At 33.4% G+C, this 22,897-nt stretch overlaps 1 protein-coding gene across 3 annotated transcripts in view; it reads right to left on the bottom strand.

Annotated features, from left to right (window-relative positions):
* The window catches only part of LOC132699601 (synaptogenesis protein syg-2-like), a 519,238-nt gene that overhangs the window by 41,501 nt on the left and 454,840 nt on the right, over window positions 1–22,897 (bottom strand). For all 3 annotated transcript variants that reach the window (XM_060666413.1, XM_060666422.1, XM_060666430.1), the window contains exon 3: window positions 10,686–10,894. In XM_060666413.1, the coding sequence (XP_060522396.1) occupies window positions 10,686–10,894 (209 nt within the window). The remainder of the gene's footprint in view (window positions 1–10,685; window positions 10,895–22,897) is intronic.

Below are 22,897 nucleotides of genomic sequence, written 5' to 3'. Positions count from 1 at the left end.
ACTGGAGCGTACCTACCATTATGTACGGTGTTTATGGAGCATCAATCAAATGAAAAAACCTCGAAAATGTCAGACCGGATATAATTTATTCTATTAAGCTAGACAGCGAGTGCCGAAATAGTATATTATACAGGTGACTTCAAAAGTTTACCGAACGTATTGCATACTATACTTTTTCTACGACCCTTAGTTTTTGGACACATTTTCGCAAAACAACACGAATACATTCACACATGACATGACATTACACATGACCGTCAGAATTAACAAACGTCACAATTCAAGGCGTGGGAAACATCTCCGAAAACATCTGATGACGGCCAAACCCATGCAGTAAAATCTCGGAAATGGGAAACGAAACTGATCGGCGTGTAATATATATATATATATATATATATATATATATATATATATATATATATATATATATATATATATATATATATATATATATATATATATATATATATATATATATATATATATATATATATATATATATATATATATAAACACGAAAAAATACGGAGAGAATCATGAGCATCAAAAATGTAAACAACAATTGCACAGACTGTTAGTATCCGGCGTTGCCAATTATGTTCGGATTTCAGAGACTGATTTGCGTTCTTATGAAAATTAGTCAAATTTTTTCAGAAAAATTACGGCAATGTGGCAACTCAGTTATTTGGAGGTGACGCATGCTCACGAGAATATCATAGCCACCTGCGGCGCATCACTTTTTACCGTAGTAGTAGTAGGACCACTATATTATCTAATAGCTATATGGATATGTCATATAAAAAACGGAAAAACAATTTTAAAACGTGTTGTTTATTTAACTTTTACAATTGATCGTTATGTAGTTTATTTCAAGAAAAAGACTGTAACTGGATGAAAAATCAACCAAGGATAGAGCGTTTAAGAGGATTAAATTTGTAAGATCGTATAAGCAAGAAAATGCCGGTCCTAACCTCCAATTTTGTTTCGTTTGTACTGATGAGACTTAGATATTTGAAAATCGTACAATTGGTCTTGGCAAGATATTAATAAAATAAACTTAAATTATAAATGTCACTTTACTTACCGATTAGTCCACTAGATTTTAATATTATTTAAATTGTCTGATATATTGCGTAACATTTTTCTGTGTACGAAATCATTCACTGTCATGACCGTCAGAATTGAAAACGTCAAACGTCACAGGGGACTGGGCAAAGCGAACAGACCAATAAGGCCGAAATTTACTCATTTCCAACTGGACATCATCTATAAGCGGCAAAAATTGTGAGAAATATCCTTATGCTGGCCAAAAAGGTAAGTTTTTGAGCGATCGGTGCTTTCGATATATTTTAATCCACGTAATATATAACACTCTCGCGTGTGGAGATTAGATTATTTTTGACTAACCTTATAAGGTGCTAAATGCGAAATTCAAAGAATTTATCCCAAATTTTTCAAGCAACGGCAATCCAGTCTTTTGCAAATGTACCTAGATTGTCAAAATTGGAAATTGAGAAATTCGAAGGAGTTCTCAATAATATGAAGATATTTATTTATTGGTCTATCTTTTATGATTCAGTTGAGTTAAGAAACGATGTACATTTTTCCTATTTAATTAGCTGCCTTAAAAACGCTCCGGTTGTCTTTGTGAAATGAACATCATTCACTTGAGTGAGACTCGTTATCCAATGGCGTAAAAATTTCGAAAAATTAGCACACCGAAACGAGGTTGACAATGTAGGATTCTTAATGAATCTACCAAAAACTTCCAAACAACAACAAACAAAGAAGTTAAAAATAATAGTGCTCCAATGGGCTCTTACGATGGGGAAACCCAGTTTATTTCTATTCTTAACTATTCCGAATCCCGAAAATTAATCCCCCATAGTCCCCTTGACCAAAGTTACAATACCTTCAAGCTGAATGAACTTAGACCAATAAGCCTCAAATATTCTTGAAAAGGTGGTCAAATTGTACAATTTTCTTAGTTGACTGATACAACACCAAAAATATTGGTCAGGATTCAGATCCAATAATACCTGTGCTACTGCTCTGCTCAAGGTTACCTGTGATGTTGCCTCTGATCTCGATAGATCATATGGTTGTCTTTCTCTTTTAATAGATTTGACTAATGTCTTTGATAGTTTAAATTTTGATTTTTTTTTAGCCAAATTAAGGTATTTTAGAATGGATAGTGATGTGACCATGCATGCAGTCCTGGGTCTGATTTGTTATTAATAAAACTATCTAAGAATATCAGGTTATTATTAGTCTCTAATTCAAGAGTAAAACGTATATTAGGGTATATAAATTGAAGTGGTTGAGAAAATCTCGGGAGGATTCTTGACTGCAAAGTCAAATAACAAAAGCATCAGTTTTGGTTTTAGATGGAAAGTGTCAAGGGCTTTCTTCTGAAAAGCTTTCATAAATATATTCACAAAGACTGGTGACAATGTAGAACCCATACCTGTTCCAGATTTTTTTAAATAATTTGATTGTTACAAGAAAAATGTATTTTAGACAAGCGCATTTTTCAACTAAGATTAGAAGATTTTAGTAAACCTCGAAAACGAAGGACGCGCACCATCCCCATCATATGTGCAAACGTTTGTTGGGTCATTATATATTCATTGTTGCAATCATATCCAACACAAGCAATTACTATTTAAACAAAAATTTATTTATTAACAGCAGTGTTAATTATTAGTAAGTATTCCTTAAATAGAAGATTGTCACAGTAAAAATAGGCAAAATAGCTCAATTTGTGAAATCATTTCACAAAGTACCCCTTAAGAATTCTTTTATTCCCAAAACACCCTACCAGCTATAGACATTGAGAAATAATATATTACAACTTTTTATTACAATGTGCCATTAGTAACAACGTAGATGACAGAAAACAATCCCCATTACTATTTGCCTCTTTCTAAATATTATTATTCATATTGGCTGAATTATCAGCATAATTACAGTCTGATAACTGGAGTTTACCGTTGTAAATGGTATTCAAATGTAATTAGGAAGATCTTTTCCTTTCACGTTATAGTAGATATTAATTATATGATGCAATTTCTGCAAGTTGCATTAACATTTGGAGTGAAAAATTTCCCAACGCGCAAATGGTTCCTCTATTGGAAAACTATTTTAATATTTCACTCAGACATAAAGATCGAGAATAATAAAGGTTAATGGGGCGGTTTGCTTATTTCTAGTAAAAGCAGATGATATAATATCAAATAAATACAGGTAAGCGAAGCTATAATTTACAACGTTTTCGTTGCATACGTAATGACAGAACGCGCTCAGAATGGCGTCCAATTTCCCGTCGCGTGCGCCACAAACTTTACTTTACTCTTAAATAAAAATGCATTAATAAATTATATATTGCGCGCTTATTTTAAATACACATAATCTGGGTAATAAGTTGGAAATAACAAAACTGCTTTATCGAGGGTTGCGTGTCGGTTACCCCCGTCGCGTCAGTCGCATGAAAGCCCGTAAACGAGGGCGCTTGAACGGGCCAAAAATATTATTTGAAACCTATCGATTGGTTTTTAAGTAAATGGGTAGTTTGACACGAACATGTTTGCCACCGCAATAAATAAACCTGTATTGAATTGCCTGAGTCTAAGCAAATACAAGAAGAAATTTACGAAGTTACAAAAAAATTAAAAACGGGAAGAATGGGAAGAATAAAACTGCAAAGAGGCAAAACGAGTGGTCACTCAAAAAATGTCAAATAATTTGAAACAAAAAATCACTGAATCGTTGGTCTAGTAGACGGCGTAATTTCGGCTTTTTAAGAAACAACGTAAGTTCGGCCTAATTAAAAATTAGTACGTTAGGTACTTTCCAATTTATTGTGTTTGGCTTAAGAAAATATGATCATATTTCTAATTTTTATAAGCAGATTGGGTCGTTTAGGGGTCGCTTAGAATATAACGCAGTAAAATATTATAATTCAATACCTAATAACCTGGTAAATTTAAATTGTAATATGTTTAAAATTAAATATAAGAAAGAATTACTGCAATTACAGAATTTGCTGAAGATATTTTTTCTGTTTTGTTTTTAAGTTTTTCTCATGCATTTGTTATAACCATGCTCATCAATTTCTTTTTATAATTTTGTTGTGTACATTGTGGCACGCACTGATTCAGTAGAGCAGCTAATTCTAAGCTAGACTGCGCCAGTCGACGGTATAACTAATTGGTTTTTATCTGAAATCAGAGTCGTTTATAATAATAAGATTGTCAATGAAAAGGGAAAATTGCAATAACTGTTGGTAGGGGTCTGTGCTGTACAAAATACATGCCAACGCTGCGAGGAGACTGGCTTAATCACCAGAAGACCAGGATCCGGTCGAAGAAGGATCACCAACCAAAGGGATGATCGAATTTTGGTGTCAGCATGTTTGTGGAATAGGACAGCTTCTGCTGTTTGGCTTCGAAATGTTAATGTTAGAAGAAGTCTTTGTGCTAATGGATTATTTTATCGAAGAATGATTACATGGCCTTTGCATCGACGGCATCGAATAGCAAGATTAGATTTTGCCTGAAGTTATTTAAATCGGAATGATTATGAATGGAGCAAGGTACTGCTTTCCAATGAATCACGTTTCTGCCTCACTGGGTCAGATGGACATCGAAGGGTATGGAATAGACCCGAAGAAAGATATGCCCCAGGTTGAATTGATGAGAGATTTCCACATGGTGGTGGTTCGGTTATGGTTTGGAATCGGTTCAGCAGCACGCACGCAGTTGGTCTTTTTACACTTGCTAAAGAATATTTTATTTTCTATCGACCTCGTTGAGAAACAATTGCTCTTTAATTCTCGCCGCAAAAAACTGCGCTGGGTTAATTTTTTTTTCCGCTCAAAACTGTGTTTATTTTCCAAGGTCGCAATATAGAGACGCATATAACCATTTTAATAGAAAACATAAAATGTACTACGACATTTGTTCTTAGATGTTGCGGTTTACGAGCAAACCTTTGGAGGTGTTTTTTTGAGCTAAATGGGATGAAGCTCATACCGTGGGGGGAACTCTTAAAATCAGTATATTTGGTTTAGTGCTCCCAAGTTCAGCATCAAAATTTGAAAACTGTATAAATTCTTGTAAAATACCCAAGAATTTTCCCAGGAATTAAAAAATAAGAAAGTTGTATTTATTCACGAGAATTCACACGCGCAGTATATTCAGATATTTTTGAAGTCCTTGGAAAATGGTTTAAAAAAAGATCTGAGATTGTTTATAAAAAATTCTATTAATTGCCCAACCTTAACGGTCCTAAAATTTCAAAATGGTATTGATGACATTTGTTTCATTCTTAGAAATTAACCCAATGTAGAAACATTTGAGTTTTTCAAAAATAAATGAAAAACGTTTTATTGCGTTTTATTTCGAAATCTACAACTTTTTGAAACAGTAAATCTGGTACAACATCTCTGTTATTAAATACCAAATATGATAAAATTATAAAAATGGAATTTTTCCATTTAAAAAAACTTCTTGGACCTGGGTGGCCAAACAAATTCACTTAAAGGAGGAAACTGATAATGTAAATATTGGCGCCCCTGGCAAAACATGTGGTAGCGTCCCATCATGCATAAGCAAAATATTTTCAGTTAAGACGAGTAGTATATCTTCAAGGAGTACGTTTAGGTGATAACAGCAGCACGCACACAGTTGGTCTTTTTACAGAATGGCTCTCTGGCAGCTCACAGGCACATTACGGAAATCCTTGAAGAGCATCATACCGCCAGAATTGTCAGTCAATATCTGGACGAGGCGGGTATTAGGCGGTTTGGTTGCTCAGCACTCAGTCGATACATGAATCCCGTCGAACATGTGTGGGATGAGATGGGACGACGTATTCGAAGACATATACGAGCTTCAAGAAATGTCCTAAAGCTGGGAGAGATGTTAACGGAGGAATGGAACAACATCGACCAGAACGTAATCTGTAATTTATTCAAAGCATGCCTCGTCGATTATAAGCAGTCATAAGTGCAAGAGCAGGGAATACGTTATTAATTTTCAGGTTTTCTCAACATTGTTTCTTGTTACTCGCCTCTTTAGTTACAAATAAAAATTAACTGGGCTCTGACGTTTTTTATGTCCCGACAAAATCATGAAAAGCAACATAACATTTTCCGATTAAATGTTAATTTCAGTTAATCATATACAGTAGGATAGATAATTTACGACCTACTAGATTGACGATTCGGTGATAAACTTTTTTTTACAAAAAAATTGTAATTGCTTGAGTGACCTAAATTTTTTGCTCGTCACTGTATAATAAATTGAAGGTACCCACTATAGGTACATTGTTTCACACGATTATCAATAAAATTAATTTAATAAAAAATCAACGTGGAGAAAACGCAACCATGAAATGGATGGTTTATTTTTATTCGCCTTCCGTTAAGGAACCGCCTTTTTGTAAAAAACTCTCAGCAGTTGTAGACAATCCAAAAATCGAGGTTGTAGTTATATAATTTTCTATATCTTGTTTTTCCTAAAATGAAGTCAATAATTTAGTTACAGAAATTTGAAATGAAATACTCTTATCAAATTGATTAATAAATCGGCTAACTAGTCGAAATCGAAGTCGACCAAGGCAGACATAATTTTTTAACCAAAAAGGTACTTGGGAATCCTCCACATTAATATATAATTTTTATATTTATTACCGCAGATAAAAATATGATTAGTAAAGTGCTCTTACCAGCTTAAATTTACTAGATTTATCAGAATTTGGTATGAAAAAGTCAAAATGGTTTTTACAACAGGGTGCGCGGGTTTTATCTAATTAAAAAACATCTGATGGCATTTTGGAGCATTTCGCGAAGTTTTGGGGTAAATAGGAATTACGTGATACTTATTTTCCACTTTTTAATTTTTAGGCGGCCCAAGTTCTTTAATTTATTTAAGGTCTTTAAAATTTCACGAAAAATTTGAAATTTTGTATATCGTTATAGAATATGTTCTAGTTTCGATTTTTCTCCATTCAGTTTTATTTGAAGCTCTTTCGCTGGTCATTCAAGTAACGCCGTTATTTTGTCATCTGCTGCATTAACACAACATTCATATAGCGTTTTTCACCAGGTTCGTTCGTGAAGAACAAAATTCAAATACCAGTGGTTAGGACTTAAGCATCCTTTTCAAACTTCAGTTTTCCATTCTTTCATAAGCTGTAAAAAGGGATGTGGAAAGCGATGCACAATGTGCTCCATTTGGGGGAGTCAATTAAATGCCATGAATGTGTGTGTTTGTAGAGGTAGATTATTAAATAGTTACATTTTATTGGGAGGATAGTCATCCGTCTACAGGGGAAACTACTTTAATAAAAAATGGTCCGAGAACTCGAATACGCTTCAAGGGACTTCAAGGGCCTTGGAACTCAAAGTACAAATTCATAGGTTTAATAGTATATTATGCAACAAATGCGGTAAACGGCATTCGACGCACGAGTTTATGTTTAATAAGCGAGTGAGTTAAAAAGTTTATCGAACATGTTGCATACTATACTTCTTCTATGACGGTTAGCTTTTGGGTACATTTTCACAAAACAGGACGAATACATTCACTGACATGACCGTTAGAATTGACAAACGTCAAAATTCAAGGCGTGGAAAATATCTCCGAAAACATCCGATTTCGTGCGGCGAATCCCGGATCCGTGGGAAACGAAACTGACGTGGTAAAGTGATGGTTCCCGTACGCTAGATCGATGTGTAATAAGGCATTTTACAGACGAGAGTAGGAAAAAAATTACCATTTGACCACTTGCTAAAGAATATTTTATTTTCTATCGACCTCGTTGAGAAACAATTGCTCTTTAATTCTCGCCGCAAAAAACTGCGCTGGGTTAATTTTTTTTTCCGCTCAAAACTGTGTTTATTTTCCAAGGTCGCAATATAGAGACGCATATAACCATTTTAATAGAAAACATAAAATGTACTACGACATTTGTTCTTAGATGTTGCGGTTTACGAGCAAACCTTTGGAGGTGTTTTTTTGAGCTAAATGGGATGAAGCTCATACCGTGGGGGGAACTCTTAAAATCAGTATATTTGGTTTAGTGCTCCCAAGTTCAGCATCAAAATTTGAAAACTGTATAAATTCTTGTAAAATACCCAAGAATTTTCCCAGGAATTAAAAAATAAGAAAGTTGTATTTATTCACGAGAATTCACACGCGCAGTATATTCAGATATTTTTGAAGTCCTTGGAAAATGGTTTAAAAAAAGATCTGAGATTGTTTATAAAAAATTCTATTAATTGCCCAACCTTAACGGTCCTAAAATTTCAAAATGGTATTGATGACATTTGTTTCATTCTTAGAAATTAACCCAATGTAGAAACATTTGAGTTTTTCAAAAATAAATGAAAAACGTTTTATTGCGTTTTATTTCGAAATCTACAACTTTTTGAAACAGTAAATCTGGTACAACATCTCTTTTATTAAATACCAAATATGATAAAATTATAAAAATGGAATTTTTCCATTTAAAAAAACTTCTTGGACCTGGGTGGCCAAACAAATTCACTTAAAGGAGGAAACTGATAATGTAAATATTGGCGCCCCTGGCAAAACATGTGGTAGCGTCCCATCATGCATAAGCAAAATATTTTCAGTTAAGACGAGTAGTATATCTTCAAGGAGTACGTTTAGGTGATAACGAAGGGAGTTTTAAATAGCGGACCAATAAAAAAATCAGAAATTACACCATACCAAATTTACACCTTTCTATGGCTGATAAATCCAACGCCCAGACTACGGGCGCCCCTTCAATGGGACAGGAGTACGAAGAATCTCCAGATCAGCGAGAATCATATTCGATCCATCAAGAACGCACAAAATAGGTACATGGAACATAAGAAGTATGTACGAATCTGGAAAGATACACAACGTTCTGAAAGAGGTGAAGAGATTACAGATCAGTATACTAGGAAAACTCCGCAAAAATATTAATAGATGACGATACAATTGTTTACACATGAGAAGACCACAACACAAAAATGGAGTCGGAATAATCATTCCCGATGGAATTTTAAAAACTCCTTTAAATATGATATATTTTTCTGACAGCGAGGTTTAATATCCTACAAATTTGTGTATACCCACTATAGAATATGACGGCGAAGGAAAAGAGAGCTTCTATAATGATTTATATCGGGTGTTAAATTTTACGAACATTTACTTACCATTTTAGTCAAATATTGAAAATATAATTTTTTATTTTAAATGTTAAAAAAAACTCATCTAGAAATAGTTCTTGAACGTGATCGAAGTATGTGCATCTATATAAAATTTCGGGGAAACAATAAAAAAATTATTAATGTTTGAATTTTCGCCAAGCAAAGTGATGAGCCCGAAAGATAAAGAATTTACAAGGATTAGAATAATCCTATTCTTTTATCAACTTTTAGTAACTCTATCTATAACGCCTTCTGAATTCTTTTTTTGTTTTGGTGCATTTGGTTATCCATTTTTTAACTCTCTATAATTCGTGGTTTCAACTCAAGTTCTCTTCTGTGCTACGTTTTTGTATACCGGAGGATAAAAAAAGAAGATGGAAACATAATTTTTTCTTATGGAATGCCTTGGATATTATGCCCTATAAACGCTGATTTCAAATATATAATATAAACACAGTATGGTTTGGAAAATTTCACTTAATATGTCATGGGTGGCCATTTTTTTCATTATTTGTTTTGACGTCTTTATTAAGTCATTTCGACAGAAATACTATTAAACTGTTTAATATTAAATATCTGCTATATAAAAATAACAATAATTATTAATATGATTATAAAACATACTTAGGAGTGTTTAACCACATAATTTATTTAATTATTGTATTTATTTAGAATGGTTGGTATCATTTATTTCAGTATACATTTCCTCTTTTATTATATTGGTTTCTTGCCTAGTAAAACAAATTTTATTTTTTAAATGATCTCATATTTTCCTCCGTGAGAATTTTCATGATTTTAAAATTCTCCCAATTTATGCAAATCGCGAACTTCATCATGAGTAGAGTAGGGTTCTCTGAAAAATATATTATAATTATTGGTAGAAAAAAACGAGCAAGGGTGGAAAATATTATTCAGTACTATAAAAACTCCTGGTCTTAAATAAACTTTTTTGGAGACACCCTGATTCGTTGTCAGTCAGAAAACAACAAAAAATAATACTCGTCTCGGTATTTATAATGTAATAAGTACAAGACTATTCAGTATTTTACTGGTATTATGTTGCACGCGCAAAGTCTATCTTACCAATGTAATATAAACAGACGTCTAATTCTTCAGCCTAGTTTGAAATAGTTTGCATTTTTCTCCTCTATTTTAGTATTAGTAGTTATTCCTCTGAAGCGATTGCCGCCACCAAATTAGATTTTCATATATTCGCTTCTTGCCGCAACTGCATTTTTCCCATTTTTAATGTATAGATTGGAGAATTTCGAATTTTCTGTGACACTTGCCTAATTAATAATTAAACCATCAGTGGAACGACTAATAAAAAAATTGCGTCCATTTTCTGTGTTAAATATTAAAAATAATAATATTATGGAATATCAGCTATTAAAACTTGTTTTTTTTTCGGGAACACCTAAGTACGGGAACTCCTACGACGAATAAATGGAAACAATGGGGATATAAAACGTACTCTTACCGATAACAGTTAAATTGATGGCAAAATTTCTTGTTGGTGATGTTCTAAAGTCCACCCGGCACCTGTAGACGCCCTCGTCGTCCAGCTGAACCCCGTCCAGTGTGAGGGCAGCGGGCTTCGAAACCGTCACAAAGTAAGCCCGCGGACCGAACATGTTCGGATCCGACCATTGAAGCGCTTTGTTGAAGGCGCGACCTCTCACGTCAAAACTACAACAAAAGCACGGTTGGAAATATTGCTTCAAGTTACGCATACGTATTAACTTTACATCTCTTAGCTTCAAGTGGTCGATTAATAATAATAATAATTAATAATAATTAATAATAATAATAATAATAATAATAATAATGATAATATTAAACGCTTTTAACTATGCTAATTGGAATTTAATACTGCGAAAACTAAAGAAGAGAAAAATATCCAAATATCTCTTCAATGTCATTGCGGAATATCTCAAGGACAGACACATACAGTTAGCAAAGCGGAAAACATTTGAAATTAAATCCGGAGTACCGCAGGGATCGGTACTAGGACCGGTACTTTGAAATATCTTGTACAATGACATTTTTGAAATTAAACTACAGGGAAGATCAAAGACAGTTGGTTTTGCAGATGATATAGCACTACTGGTATTGGCAGATGAAAAGAACATTCTTATATACAATACAAATGAAAACCTGCAAAGGATAAATAAGTGGACGAATTGAAACGAGCTGAAACTAGCACCAGAAAAAACTGAAGCTCTGATTAACACACAGAAAAGAAAAAGCGAGAGCATAAAATTTAAAATGCAAGGGCTAGATATATCTGTGAGTCTCTTTTGATAAGCATGGAAATTTTGGGGAACGTGTGAGGAGGGTTACTGCCAAGGCTGAGGACAGACTTGGTAAATTAGCACGACTTATGCCAAATATAGGCGGTCCCTCTAGTGGGAAAAGAAAGGTACTGTGGCGGGTGGTGCATTCAGTCCTATTGTATGGAGCACCTACATGGGCAGATGCTCTAGAAGTACTACACTCATGGAAAGAACGCAACTTAGGGCACTAATATGAGTTACTGCTGCATTTAAAACGGTATGGGCTGTAGCACGGTAGGTTATAGCAGGAATACCACCAATAAACCTGATGGGAAAAGAGAGGAAAAACATATACGAAAGAGGGCAAGGTGAGACCTCGGACGTTAAAGAGAGAACAATGGAGGAATGGCAGGCGAGATGGAACAATACCGCACATAAAGGCCAGTGGACTAGACGGTTAATCCCGGATATAAACAAATGGGTTAAATGTGAAGATAGAAATTTAAACTAGCAAGCAATCTCAGGTCACGGAATATTTAAGACATGCGCCAAACGCTTTGGAAAAGAGGTGGAGGAAGTCTGTACGAAATGTAACGACATAGATACACCTGAGCATACAATATTCCTTTGTAAAAGATATAAAGAACTTAGAGAAAGGACAATAAAGAAAGTAATTTTAGAAACCAAGGAGAGAGAACAAAGACTAAGCCAGAACAGGGTAAAAAAAGCAGTGTGGGCTAGGGCGCTACAGCGAAATAAAAGAGAGTATTGTCTCCATGAAGTAATGTCAGCAATGATGGTTCCGCGTGGAGGGCAAAGAAATCTAGCCGGGATGATTTTAGTGCAGTATGCCGAGCCCAGGCTCTGGTGACTCCCACACTGCCAGGGAAAGGAGGAACAAGTACCTGGTGCCTATAAAAGGTTTCCACTCGTCAAAAATGACAATAATAATCAGCTTAATTTGTAATGCATTATGTAAAAATAATACACCAAACAAAAAGGAAATCTGCGTTAAAAAAGGAAAATATACTAGATTCTATTACAAATCTCAATTACCTACATTGCATATATTAATTAAAGACTACAGAAAAAAGGCTTCTAGACAGTATGGTTCTAAATTTGTTAATAACTTTTTTTTAGTGCGCTTAAAGATTTTTAGAGTTGCAATTGCTTTTACATTATTTGGTAATTTATTATACAATCTTTGGCACATGTAACAAGGGCAGATTCCATTTAGTTAAGGTTAAACGCTGAATTGGGTAATCTACATTTAGGGTTCTGGCATTATATCTGTGAAATATCTGCAGTTCGAAGTCCTTTCTATTTTTAATGAAGAATATCAATCTTTTCCCTAAATTGCATTTTTTTGAAGATACGAAAAGTCCTCTTTTGAATCACGAAATTTTTCTGTAGTTGACTACTACCTCCCAAAAAATAATTCCATACCTTATGCGTATCTGAAAGTTTGCAAAGTAGATAATTTTTAAAGTTTTCGTATTCATATAGTTTGCAACAAGCCTAATTCCATAACAAATTAAATTAAATGTATTTTGCAAATCATAAATATGTTCAGACCAATCAAGAAACTTGTTAATTTGTAAACCTAATAATTTAGTGCTCTTCACCATATTCATATTTTCTTTACCTATATTTATGCCTAGTGGTATTTCATCTATACCTAATTTAGTACTAAAAATGATTTACTAGAAATCAGTCTGACTTCTGACTTTGTCACAAAAGTCATTCACAAAAATGATAAATAAAATTTTTTCTACCTTGTGCTATGCCTAGACTATTTTCCTTAATAACATAAAGATAACTATTACCATTAACTTGTTTCCTTCCCAATAAGTATCATTCCAACAATTTTAGCACATTTTAGGTATATTTTGAGCAATAAATCCCTATTTATACAATAATATGTTTTAGATAGATCCAAACACGTGCCTAAAGCGATTCTTCCTCCTTCCAAGTGTTTTAAAATTGTTTCTATAAATTGAAATATAGCGGTTTCTGTTCATTTATTTGCTATATATCATGCTGATGATTGTTGAACAGTTTATACTTATTAAAAAAACTCAACGAGTCTTTCGCAAATAGCCATCTAAAATATTTTAGAAAATCCGCGCAAAATGCTAATCAGTCTGCAATTATTAATTTTTTATTCTTTAATTATTAATTATTAATTATTTCTGGGTCTTCCCTTTTATAGAGCGGATTTAGTAAAGCTGTTTTAAATTGGTTTGGGAAAATGTGATTTTTAAGGGAGTCATTAATCAACAGGCACTTATATATGGACCACTTATTTGTATTATACTAGAATCTTGTCTATTCCATTACTATGTTTACTTTGAATTTGTCAAGTAAAATGATAGATTTAATGTAATGTTCTGGCAATTTGGTCACAAATAAAAGCGTGAAATATTAGAGTATTTCTGTTTTCGCAATTCACCAATAAGTTTTCAATACAGCTTGTACTACGGGACGTCTCTTTGTATCTTCGAAAACCGTAGACGAAAGGCCAAGAAGTTAGTGAAATTAAGTTTAATTTGTTCGATTTCTCTAAACATGTTTATCTTAAAAAAATATATTTTCCTTAAAAATATCTAAGAGCACCTTTTCTAAGCAATAGAGCAAAACATCTATACTTCATGATTGAGCTCTATGAATTTACGAAACTCTTAACCAATCTTTTTTGAATATACGCTCTACGACTGCGCACTCACAAACTTTTTTTATTGATAACTTACACGAGTTGTTTCTCGCTTTACACCTTACAGATTTATGCACATAAATAGCGCTTCCACTATGTTTTCCATGTTCTCGACAAAAGGCACTTACCAGGACTTTCATCTTTTATGACTAACGTTTTCAATTCTTCCAAAGTTTTCCATGTTCGGTTACGCACGTTTTGATGAACATATGGAACATTCATCTGTAGAGTGTCTCCTTTATCAACTTTATCACACTCTTTTAACCGAAAACCTGTACTCAATATTGAGGTTCTTTTTATAAAAACCATTATAATTTAATATTATTTTTAAAACTTTTATCTCTGGCAGAGTGGTCAAATCATTTAGCTCATGCAGTGTGGTGAACATTTCCAAACATTTCCAGTACAATATCCCGCTTTGTGTTCTTTTCCATATTTGCGACAGTATTTTTTCCGAGCAATTACCAGGTCGAAAAATATTTTCCCTATTTTCATAAACCATTTGGGTGGTGGGTTTTGAAGAATCCAATTTTCCTTGGTCGAACTGCGACACGGCTTTTTCGCTATTACTTGGATTTTGTTACAATTTCGTTTTGGGTGCTATGGAACGTTTATTTGTGAATTCAGAATACAGAGTGTTCCGTTCACATGGTGTAAATACCCCGGGAAATTCTATACCTAAGCCTAACCGTTTTCAAAAAATTGTTTATTTAATTTTAGATGGATTCCTTGTAACATATATTGAGAGGATTTTGGATGTAAACTAATTAAGGGTGAACAAAATTGAAGCATGGAAAACAGCTTATTTTCATAATTTTCTCCGATTTGGCATTAAAACTTAAGCTGACTTTGTAAAAGATTGTTTGCTTATTCCTGAAATTTATAGTAACAGAAATAATTGACAATTTAACATTTTCTCTTTGTAATAATGCATGACTGCTAAATTTCTTATTGGTTGGCTCTAAAAAATAGAGCTGGGAACGAAATTCAATTTCCAAATCGAAGCGGTTCTGTAGGAAACGCTTATCGCTTATTAAGAGAGGAGTCATGTGTAATAGTTAAACATATTATGTGTGTATTTATAATGTTGCTTGTGTTAGCGGATCTTTCAAGTCTAATAACTGCTTTATGCTTTAAAACATCATGCTAATGAGTTATTGGGAATTCTTCTCTGCAGATATTTTCTATGATATTCTCTTGTGGTTAAAGCGATAGTATTATTACTTTCAATATAACAATTATATAGATCCAATCTTTCATTTCCTGAATACATTCTGGATTTAAATCAGATATGTATATATATGGCGCTTTATAAAGCGACGTTTCGGTACTGCCGATAACAACAAAACTTACACCCGCATTATTACAATAGGAAAACGTTAAATTGTCAATTATTTCAGAATAAATTTAAATAAAAGAACCCCCAATTTTAAATAACAAATAGGATAAAATTATAAAGATAGGGTGTTTCCATTCGAAAAAGTGACTCTTTACAATTTAATTTTGGTACTTTTTGTACTATATACATGGAAAACTCAAAATTAAAACTGCTAGATGAACTTTTTTTCTGCTGTTCGTAGCTTTAGATATTCTGTACATCAGAAATACGTGTACTTCAAAACAAGAGTAATCAGTAATTTTCCAAATTATTTTCGCTTATCACTCATACAACCAGAACTTGCATTGCCAAACAACTTATATCGTTAAATTTTATGGGTACATCCAGCAGCTGCCCCGATAAAACAAATCGAACATCGAATTTCATACACTACCGACAGGCACAGTTTTATTACGTCACGTCAAATATATCCGCGACATTCACGCTTCGATTGTTTTTCGAAAGCAATGCAGACGAAATATCCTAAAGTCGTAATAAACAACTCGGGCCCCTTTTCAAAGGTAACGGTAATGGGTAGTACTTCGACGCTCTCGAAGAAGTATTTTCCTTACGTTTTTGCTTCAGCTTCTATCGACGAACAACGTCTACGAATTTGTATCGGCCTTTTTATAAAATATGTGCTCGCACAAACGCGGAGTAACTCGAGCTCAATTGTGTTTACATTTTACATCAAATGAAATGAAATAAAGATATGACAAAAAGGATTGTGCTTCGATTGTTGAAGCATGTGTTGTACAGCCATGAAAATCAAAACACAAACATGAAAACAAAGAAGAAAACTTATAGCTATACAAAAAAAACATAATATATTGTGTGAAATAAGAAAGACGATATGGGCAAGCAATAAGAGGTGGCAGGAGACGAAGGTCGACGCCGGAAGTGAACAGTATATAAATACATATTGGCCATGGGAGCAATTCTGAGACGACTACGAATAAGGACAATTATAAGAACAAGCAGCTAGAAGCGACTGATTTCTTGTTCCATGTATATTAAATACTGATTGATGTCATTGGCAAGCGAAACAGGAGGCCTGTCACAAAGTAGAGGGTCCAAAATTGAACCTCCCGGTACGCCTTTGCCGACTAGGACGTGGTTAGATTTTTTGATATTAGATTGTTTTCAAACCTCACCACACTACTAACCTAATCTAATATCATTTAATAACCTAACTCGAGTAGTTGTACTAAAGTGAGGTCTAAATATTGACTGACAATTTGGGACAATCTACTGAATTTACAAATGTAAATATTTGTTGAAACATGCTGCTCTATAATTTTTGAAAATATTAAAAAGTAATATATTTTAGCTGCGCCTTATCTCTTAGTTCCACTAAAAGTTTATTATTTGTTACCCATGCACCCTTCAATTTCTTCTGCTTTAGAGGGGCATCCTTATGATCAACTAAAGATTATCATTACTTAATTGAGGATTGATTTTTGCAGGGTTTAAAGTTATATAAATTATACTGTCATTAGTCAACGTTTGCCAAACTGGCACTGATTCGGACAATGTCGACATAAGATTACAATTAGTAACAATTACATCAATAAGAGTGTAAGTACCCGTCAGCAAATGTATACAAGTAGGACCGTCAATGAAATTTCTTGAAAAGGAAATATTGCAAATACTTTAAATCTCTTTTCTAGCTAGCGATTCCAGTCATCGATAAATATAAGACACCAAGATAAATATGAGACACCAAGGCACCGTTTCTGCAAAACACTCAATAAACCCGTCCGTATTCGCAGAAGGTCATCTCAAGAACCAACTCCACCACACCTGCCATTCCTCCCTGCACTAAAGAAATTATAATTTGGTACTCGTAACTATGTTGGGCGACAGCCACATTTCTGAAACACCGAAAATATCGAACTGAAATAGATTAATATAGGTTATAAATTCGATAATTGCTACTGCAAACTCTCTAAATTTTGTAAAAGTATCACTGAGAAAATAACACTGTCTAACACACCCCCGTACTTTTCCCCACCAAGCGGACATGTTTCCGCGAGTTTTAGTAAACAACAGAGCGGGCTACGTTCGATGTTTTAAAAGAAAATATAAACCGGTATGCTTGATTTGTCATAAGAATGAAAAATTTTCGATAGCTACTATTTGTATCTTTAACCACGGTCTGTTTGATTTGAAGAAATAAGTTCATTCCGGGTGTTTCATAACGACGGGTTGGCTGGAAAATTTTGTGGATGATATGGATAAATCAACCTGTTGTGTCAAACTGTTCAGTGAAAATTGGCTGGATGAAGGATATGTAAGGATTGAAAGTTACAAACTTGTGTTTTGTTTACGCAAGGACTCAGATGCCGCACGCCTATGCTTGTACTATGTTTAAAATAGCGGTTTTCAGAATAAAAATCTTAGTTTGCTTGTATTGCAGAGGTCATTTTTAATGAACTGATCGAACCCGTTATAGAGTACGTTTCTTTAAATTATAAAGTACAAAGTACGTAAACTCTATTTAGTAAATATCTATAACTTATCGCCATATATTGTTGAAGCCACTCCTGAAAGTAGACATTCTGCTGCTGTATAATGTTTTTGCCATTTTTTTTAGGTAATTGTGGGGATGAGTAAATATATAAGACCAAAAAGCAAAATCCGGTCATTTAAACATCAGATGCAAATGATTGTCTTTACATAGCGTACAATAAATGTTTCAATTTTGTTTCAAACCTATTTCTCAAAATATTTGGGTTATGTAAATAAAAATGGTAGTGTGTGAATTGCTTGTGGTATGAGGATATCTTGTAGGCGCAAAGGCGTAAACCTATCTCAAAAAGTACGGTAACATTTTGAAGCATGTGATTCAGAACGCTAGAATTATGGAAAATTGGAAATTTATAGTCTGAAAACAAGGGAAAAAAAAAAAAATAGGTAATGACAGTAATATTGTATATCGACGTTAGTTCGTTATGTTAGGGTACCTTGTTTTAAAACAAATAAATATAAAAGTGTTTCTTAGGTAATGCATTTTTTAGTAATTATTTTTTCTATTCATCCTCTGTTGTGTTATTATCATTAAATCTTTAATAATCGCCTTCATCTACGCGAAATGAAGAATTTTGCGGGGCTTGTCACGGATCTCCAGATAGGGCACGATGTCGGTTTAAACGACGCCCCACAAGTCTGCCAGAATAACAAACAAGCCTATAAATTACACATTATCGCAACACACCCAAACCGTGACTACTAATACCTCTTGGGTTTGTAACGAAAGTTAAACTACCTTACCCCGAGCGCTGGAGGTGCGGTGGGGCGAACAAAACAACGCCTTATCAAGGCATCTCAGCGCTAAATTCTCACGTAAATCGATGCCGCCACATGTCGTTTCAAAAACGTTGCAAAGTATCTTCGCTCTTTGTTGATAATCGATGTTCTCGGCTCGACAGCTATTTCTGTACCAAGTTTCTCAATGCGAGAGAGTAGAAAATGTAAATTTTGCAATAATAGGGACCATTAAGCAGGATGGACAACTTGAAGGTAATATTGTAAAGTTCAGATAAATTGTAATGATAGGTTTCTGTGATTCCGTTTTCAAGACCTAAGCACTTCAAATCGTTCCTAAATTAGATAGTTAAGATATTAATTAAGTAAGATGAACATTATTATTGATAAAAGAAACTACTATTTACAATATAACTTTATTTGTATATTGTATTTATTTGTTTGCATGGAGACTGGAACCCTGAAAGAGAAACTAGAACAAGAATAGAGGAAGCATGTGCAGCATTTGTTAAGTTTAGAAACGTATTGAGCGGCATAGACATCCAATCAACTACCTATATATGTTAGATGAAACTTGCAAGCAAAGCACGTGAAATAAAATACTTGTACTCTAGCTCTTATCTGACAGGTATTTACGAAGAGCCATTTTGAATGAGGATACCGTTGCCGACTTTTTAATATGATCTATCAGGGAGTTACAATTTGTTACAGCATTGTCAGAAAATTACCACTAAAAAAGTGCAGTTTGATGCCTAGGAATAACAGTTTATACAGTCTTGCACATTTAATCAGATTCGAAAATAAAGGGAAAGACGAATTATTAATTTTGTCTAAACGTAACCAATTACATTCATTGCAAATATAAGATCGAACATTCGAACGCCAGAACGAAGCCTTGAACGAAATTTTAGTTGAGTGAGCCACACAGTCTTAATTTGATATCTTTACTGAGACAATCCTTGTGCATATATAGCACCTTCACTTTAAAATTGCATATTTAAAACAGCACTGCCACATGGTTTCGGAATCTTAAGCTCATTCCCTAAATTTTTGCACATTCGGTGATTTGCAAAGTCATATTATTTAATAATATATTAAAATTCTTGCCAAATATCGTATATACTATATATATATATATATTATATATATTATATATTATATATTATATTATATATTATATATATATATTATATATAACTTGACAAAATAAAAATTACGACGGTTTAGTATCACCAAAGCGATAACAGAAACTAATAAAAAAAACCTAAATTGAAAAAAATCAATGGCTCTTACAATGGACATCTTTTACGACGGTTTGACAGACTAACCAAAACAAACAAAATTGAAAAAAAAAAACAACCGCTTCCAAGTTGACCCTCCTCGGCGACGATTTGAAATCACCAAAGCAATAACAGAGACTAACGTCTACATACTACAATACAAACTTATTAAGTTATATAAGTGTCATAGCTTACAATCTTAATATACCGGGATAACTTTATAATTTATAAGGATACATAATACAACAATTGCATCTAGATTTTGTAAATAAAATATTAAAATTACCTTGTAGGTACAAGTTATTTTAATTCGAAAGTTATGTGTATCTGATATGAGCAAGAATGAAAATATATATATATATATATGTATATATATATATATATATATATATATATATATATATATATATATATATATATATATATATATATATATATATATATATATATATATATATATATATATATATATATATATATATATATATATATATATATATATATATATGTACTTCATCTACAAAATCTCAAGTAAGTCTACTTTTTGCGCCGAATTGTCCCATTTCGACCTATAGAGTAACAAATGAAGAAGTATTCAATAGGGTCAGAAAAGACGAGTCTGAAGACTATCGGATATAAACACCGCAAGAGACAAAGACAGATTCCAACGTGTTGTTGCTAGCATTCAATGGATGGTCAGATATCTGAAGAAGGAAATCAACTTTAAAGTAGCTGATAATGAACAAAGATTTTCTGCCACCAGTATCGAAAAAGCTTCCATCGGCAACTTTCAAGTCGAAACCCGATCGAAAGTTTCAGACAACTTTTTAATATAATTTTATAACAAGTTCTCTCTAAGCTGTCTCGCACGGCACATTACGTCCCGGGCCACTACCTCCTAGACGTTTTATTTCAAGAAACTTTCTAATTACTTTGTTATTATCGGATGCGCGGTGTAGTTTAAATAAAGGCCCGACTTATTTGTTCGGCATCATTAAAAGTAAATTCTTTCCTGCAAGACTTTGGCGTCGGAAGTAGTTTTTGTTTGATGCCCGAATTTAATATATTCGACCGGGACGAATTAAAATGATATTTGAATAAAATTTAGTAAATATTACGCTCCGTAAACGAGAACCGGGAGCTTAAAACCCGATCAAAATATTCAACGATCTGCCATTAATATTTATGAAGTTAATAAGCCTGTTGGGGCTGTTTGCCCTAAATGTATCGAACTGGTTGCCGCGAACTGGTTATCTGCTTTCACGATTTCGCTAGTGGGTGGAGGAGCATTGGAGCTGATTCACAATTGTAAGAAACAGAATTATTTAAATTACAAGAATGTAATTAAATCGCTTAACTCTAAATCAGTTTTGCTCGTTGTCCCTTGCCCTACCAAAAAAGTCGATATTATAATATTAACCTATAATAAGTATTCCAGGCACATAATGTTCTAAACATTACAATTCTTTATTTAACTGTATAATTATAAAAATTAGTCAATTTGTTAATATTAATTTAGAAATAGTCAATGGTTCTAACCCGTTTTACGGCACGTTTTCCAATCTACAATATATAAATCACCCTCAGAATATCAAAATTACATCATTTTGGAAGACACGTGCAATGTCTTTTCAAAACGGGTTAATGTAACTCACAGAAGAAAAACTTGGTTTATTATCTTTTAAAATTACAAAGAGTGATGAGTAAAAGATGGGAACTCTTTTATTTATCTTTTGTTGTGAGTATACAATTTAGTTATTCATTCTATTATGAACTACAAAATAAAAAAGTACTTCATTTAAAAAACTGTGTACAAAGTGTTAAGACACCAGACAAAATTTAGCCCTGCCCAATAAGCCGTTAGTCAAGTGGAACCAGAAGTTACCGGCCAACCTAGGTTGTTAATCACAGGAGGCCCGCTAGTGCCTTACGTGTTCGACTTCGAGATCAACGTCACCTAACAAGCTTGTTTTCTTCAATCACTTCAATTTTTTCTTAAAGATTTGATATCCTGCCGTAATTACCACCTATATGTAATTTTATTATTAGAGTTACCGATAATACTGTCGTAAGTCTATATCTTTGTCCTTTTTATTTTATGTCGATATCTTCGATGTGTATTGAAAGCGAAATTTGCCTTTCAGTATTTCTCTGAGCCTAAACTGCATTTGAGGACTTAAGTGTACTCATGCACCTAATTTCATGAGTCAACGAGTTAATACGTGATTTGTGTTTTAAAGAAGTTTACTAGGAAGAAAAAGGAGGACACTACAGCAATTGCAACAGCAGTCTAATTGATTCTGGACAAGGAATCATAAAATATTTAAATTTGTTTCATATGTAATACGGCTATAGACTATTTTGCTGTCCTTTAAATGAAACAAACAAGGATCAACTCTCACTAACGGTAGAGTAGATACAAAAAGAAACTGTTTCATTTTGTAAGCATTTCAAATGGAACAAATTGTGAAGAAATCAACAATGAAATCACCTCTTACTATCATATTGGTGTACTTGTTTGAAATATAGGAATCTAAAAACTCAAATATACCCAAAAAAATGTCAAAATCAGCTCTGCAAAACCCACAGGTGGTGATTGTTATTGTTTTCAATTGCGCAGAATGCTACACGAAACTCAGCTGTAGACTCCAAATCAACAGGCCCAAACTGGTGAACCACATTATCATGGACAAACAACTCAACACCGCCATTACTTTGTTTCTTTCTGCAAAGATGGCATGGATTCTCAGATGTGTGGTCCAAGAGAACTACCATATA

This window comes from Cylas formicarius, unplaced genomic scaffold (assembly GCF_029955315.1).
Source record: "Cylas formicarius isolate icCylForm1 unplaced genomic scaffold, icCylForm1.1 PGA_scaffold_10__41_contigs__length_53128322, whole genome shotgun sequence".
Classification (NCBI taxonomy): Eukaryota; Metazoa; Arthropoda; class Insecta; order Coleoptera; family Brentidae; genus Cylas; species Cylas formicarius.
This window is presented reverse-complemented; position numbering and strand designations above follow the sequence as displayed.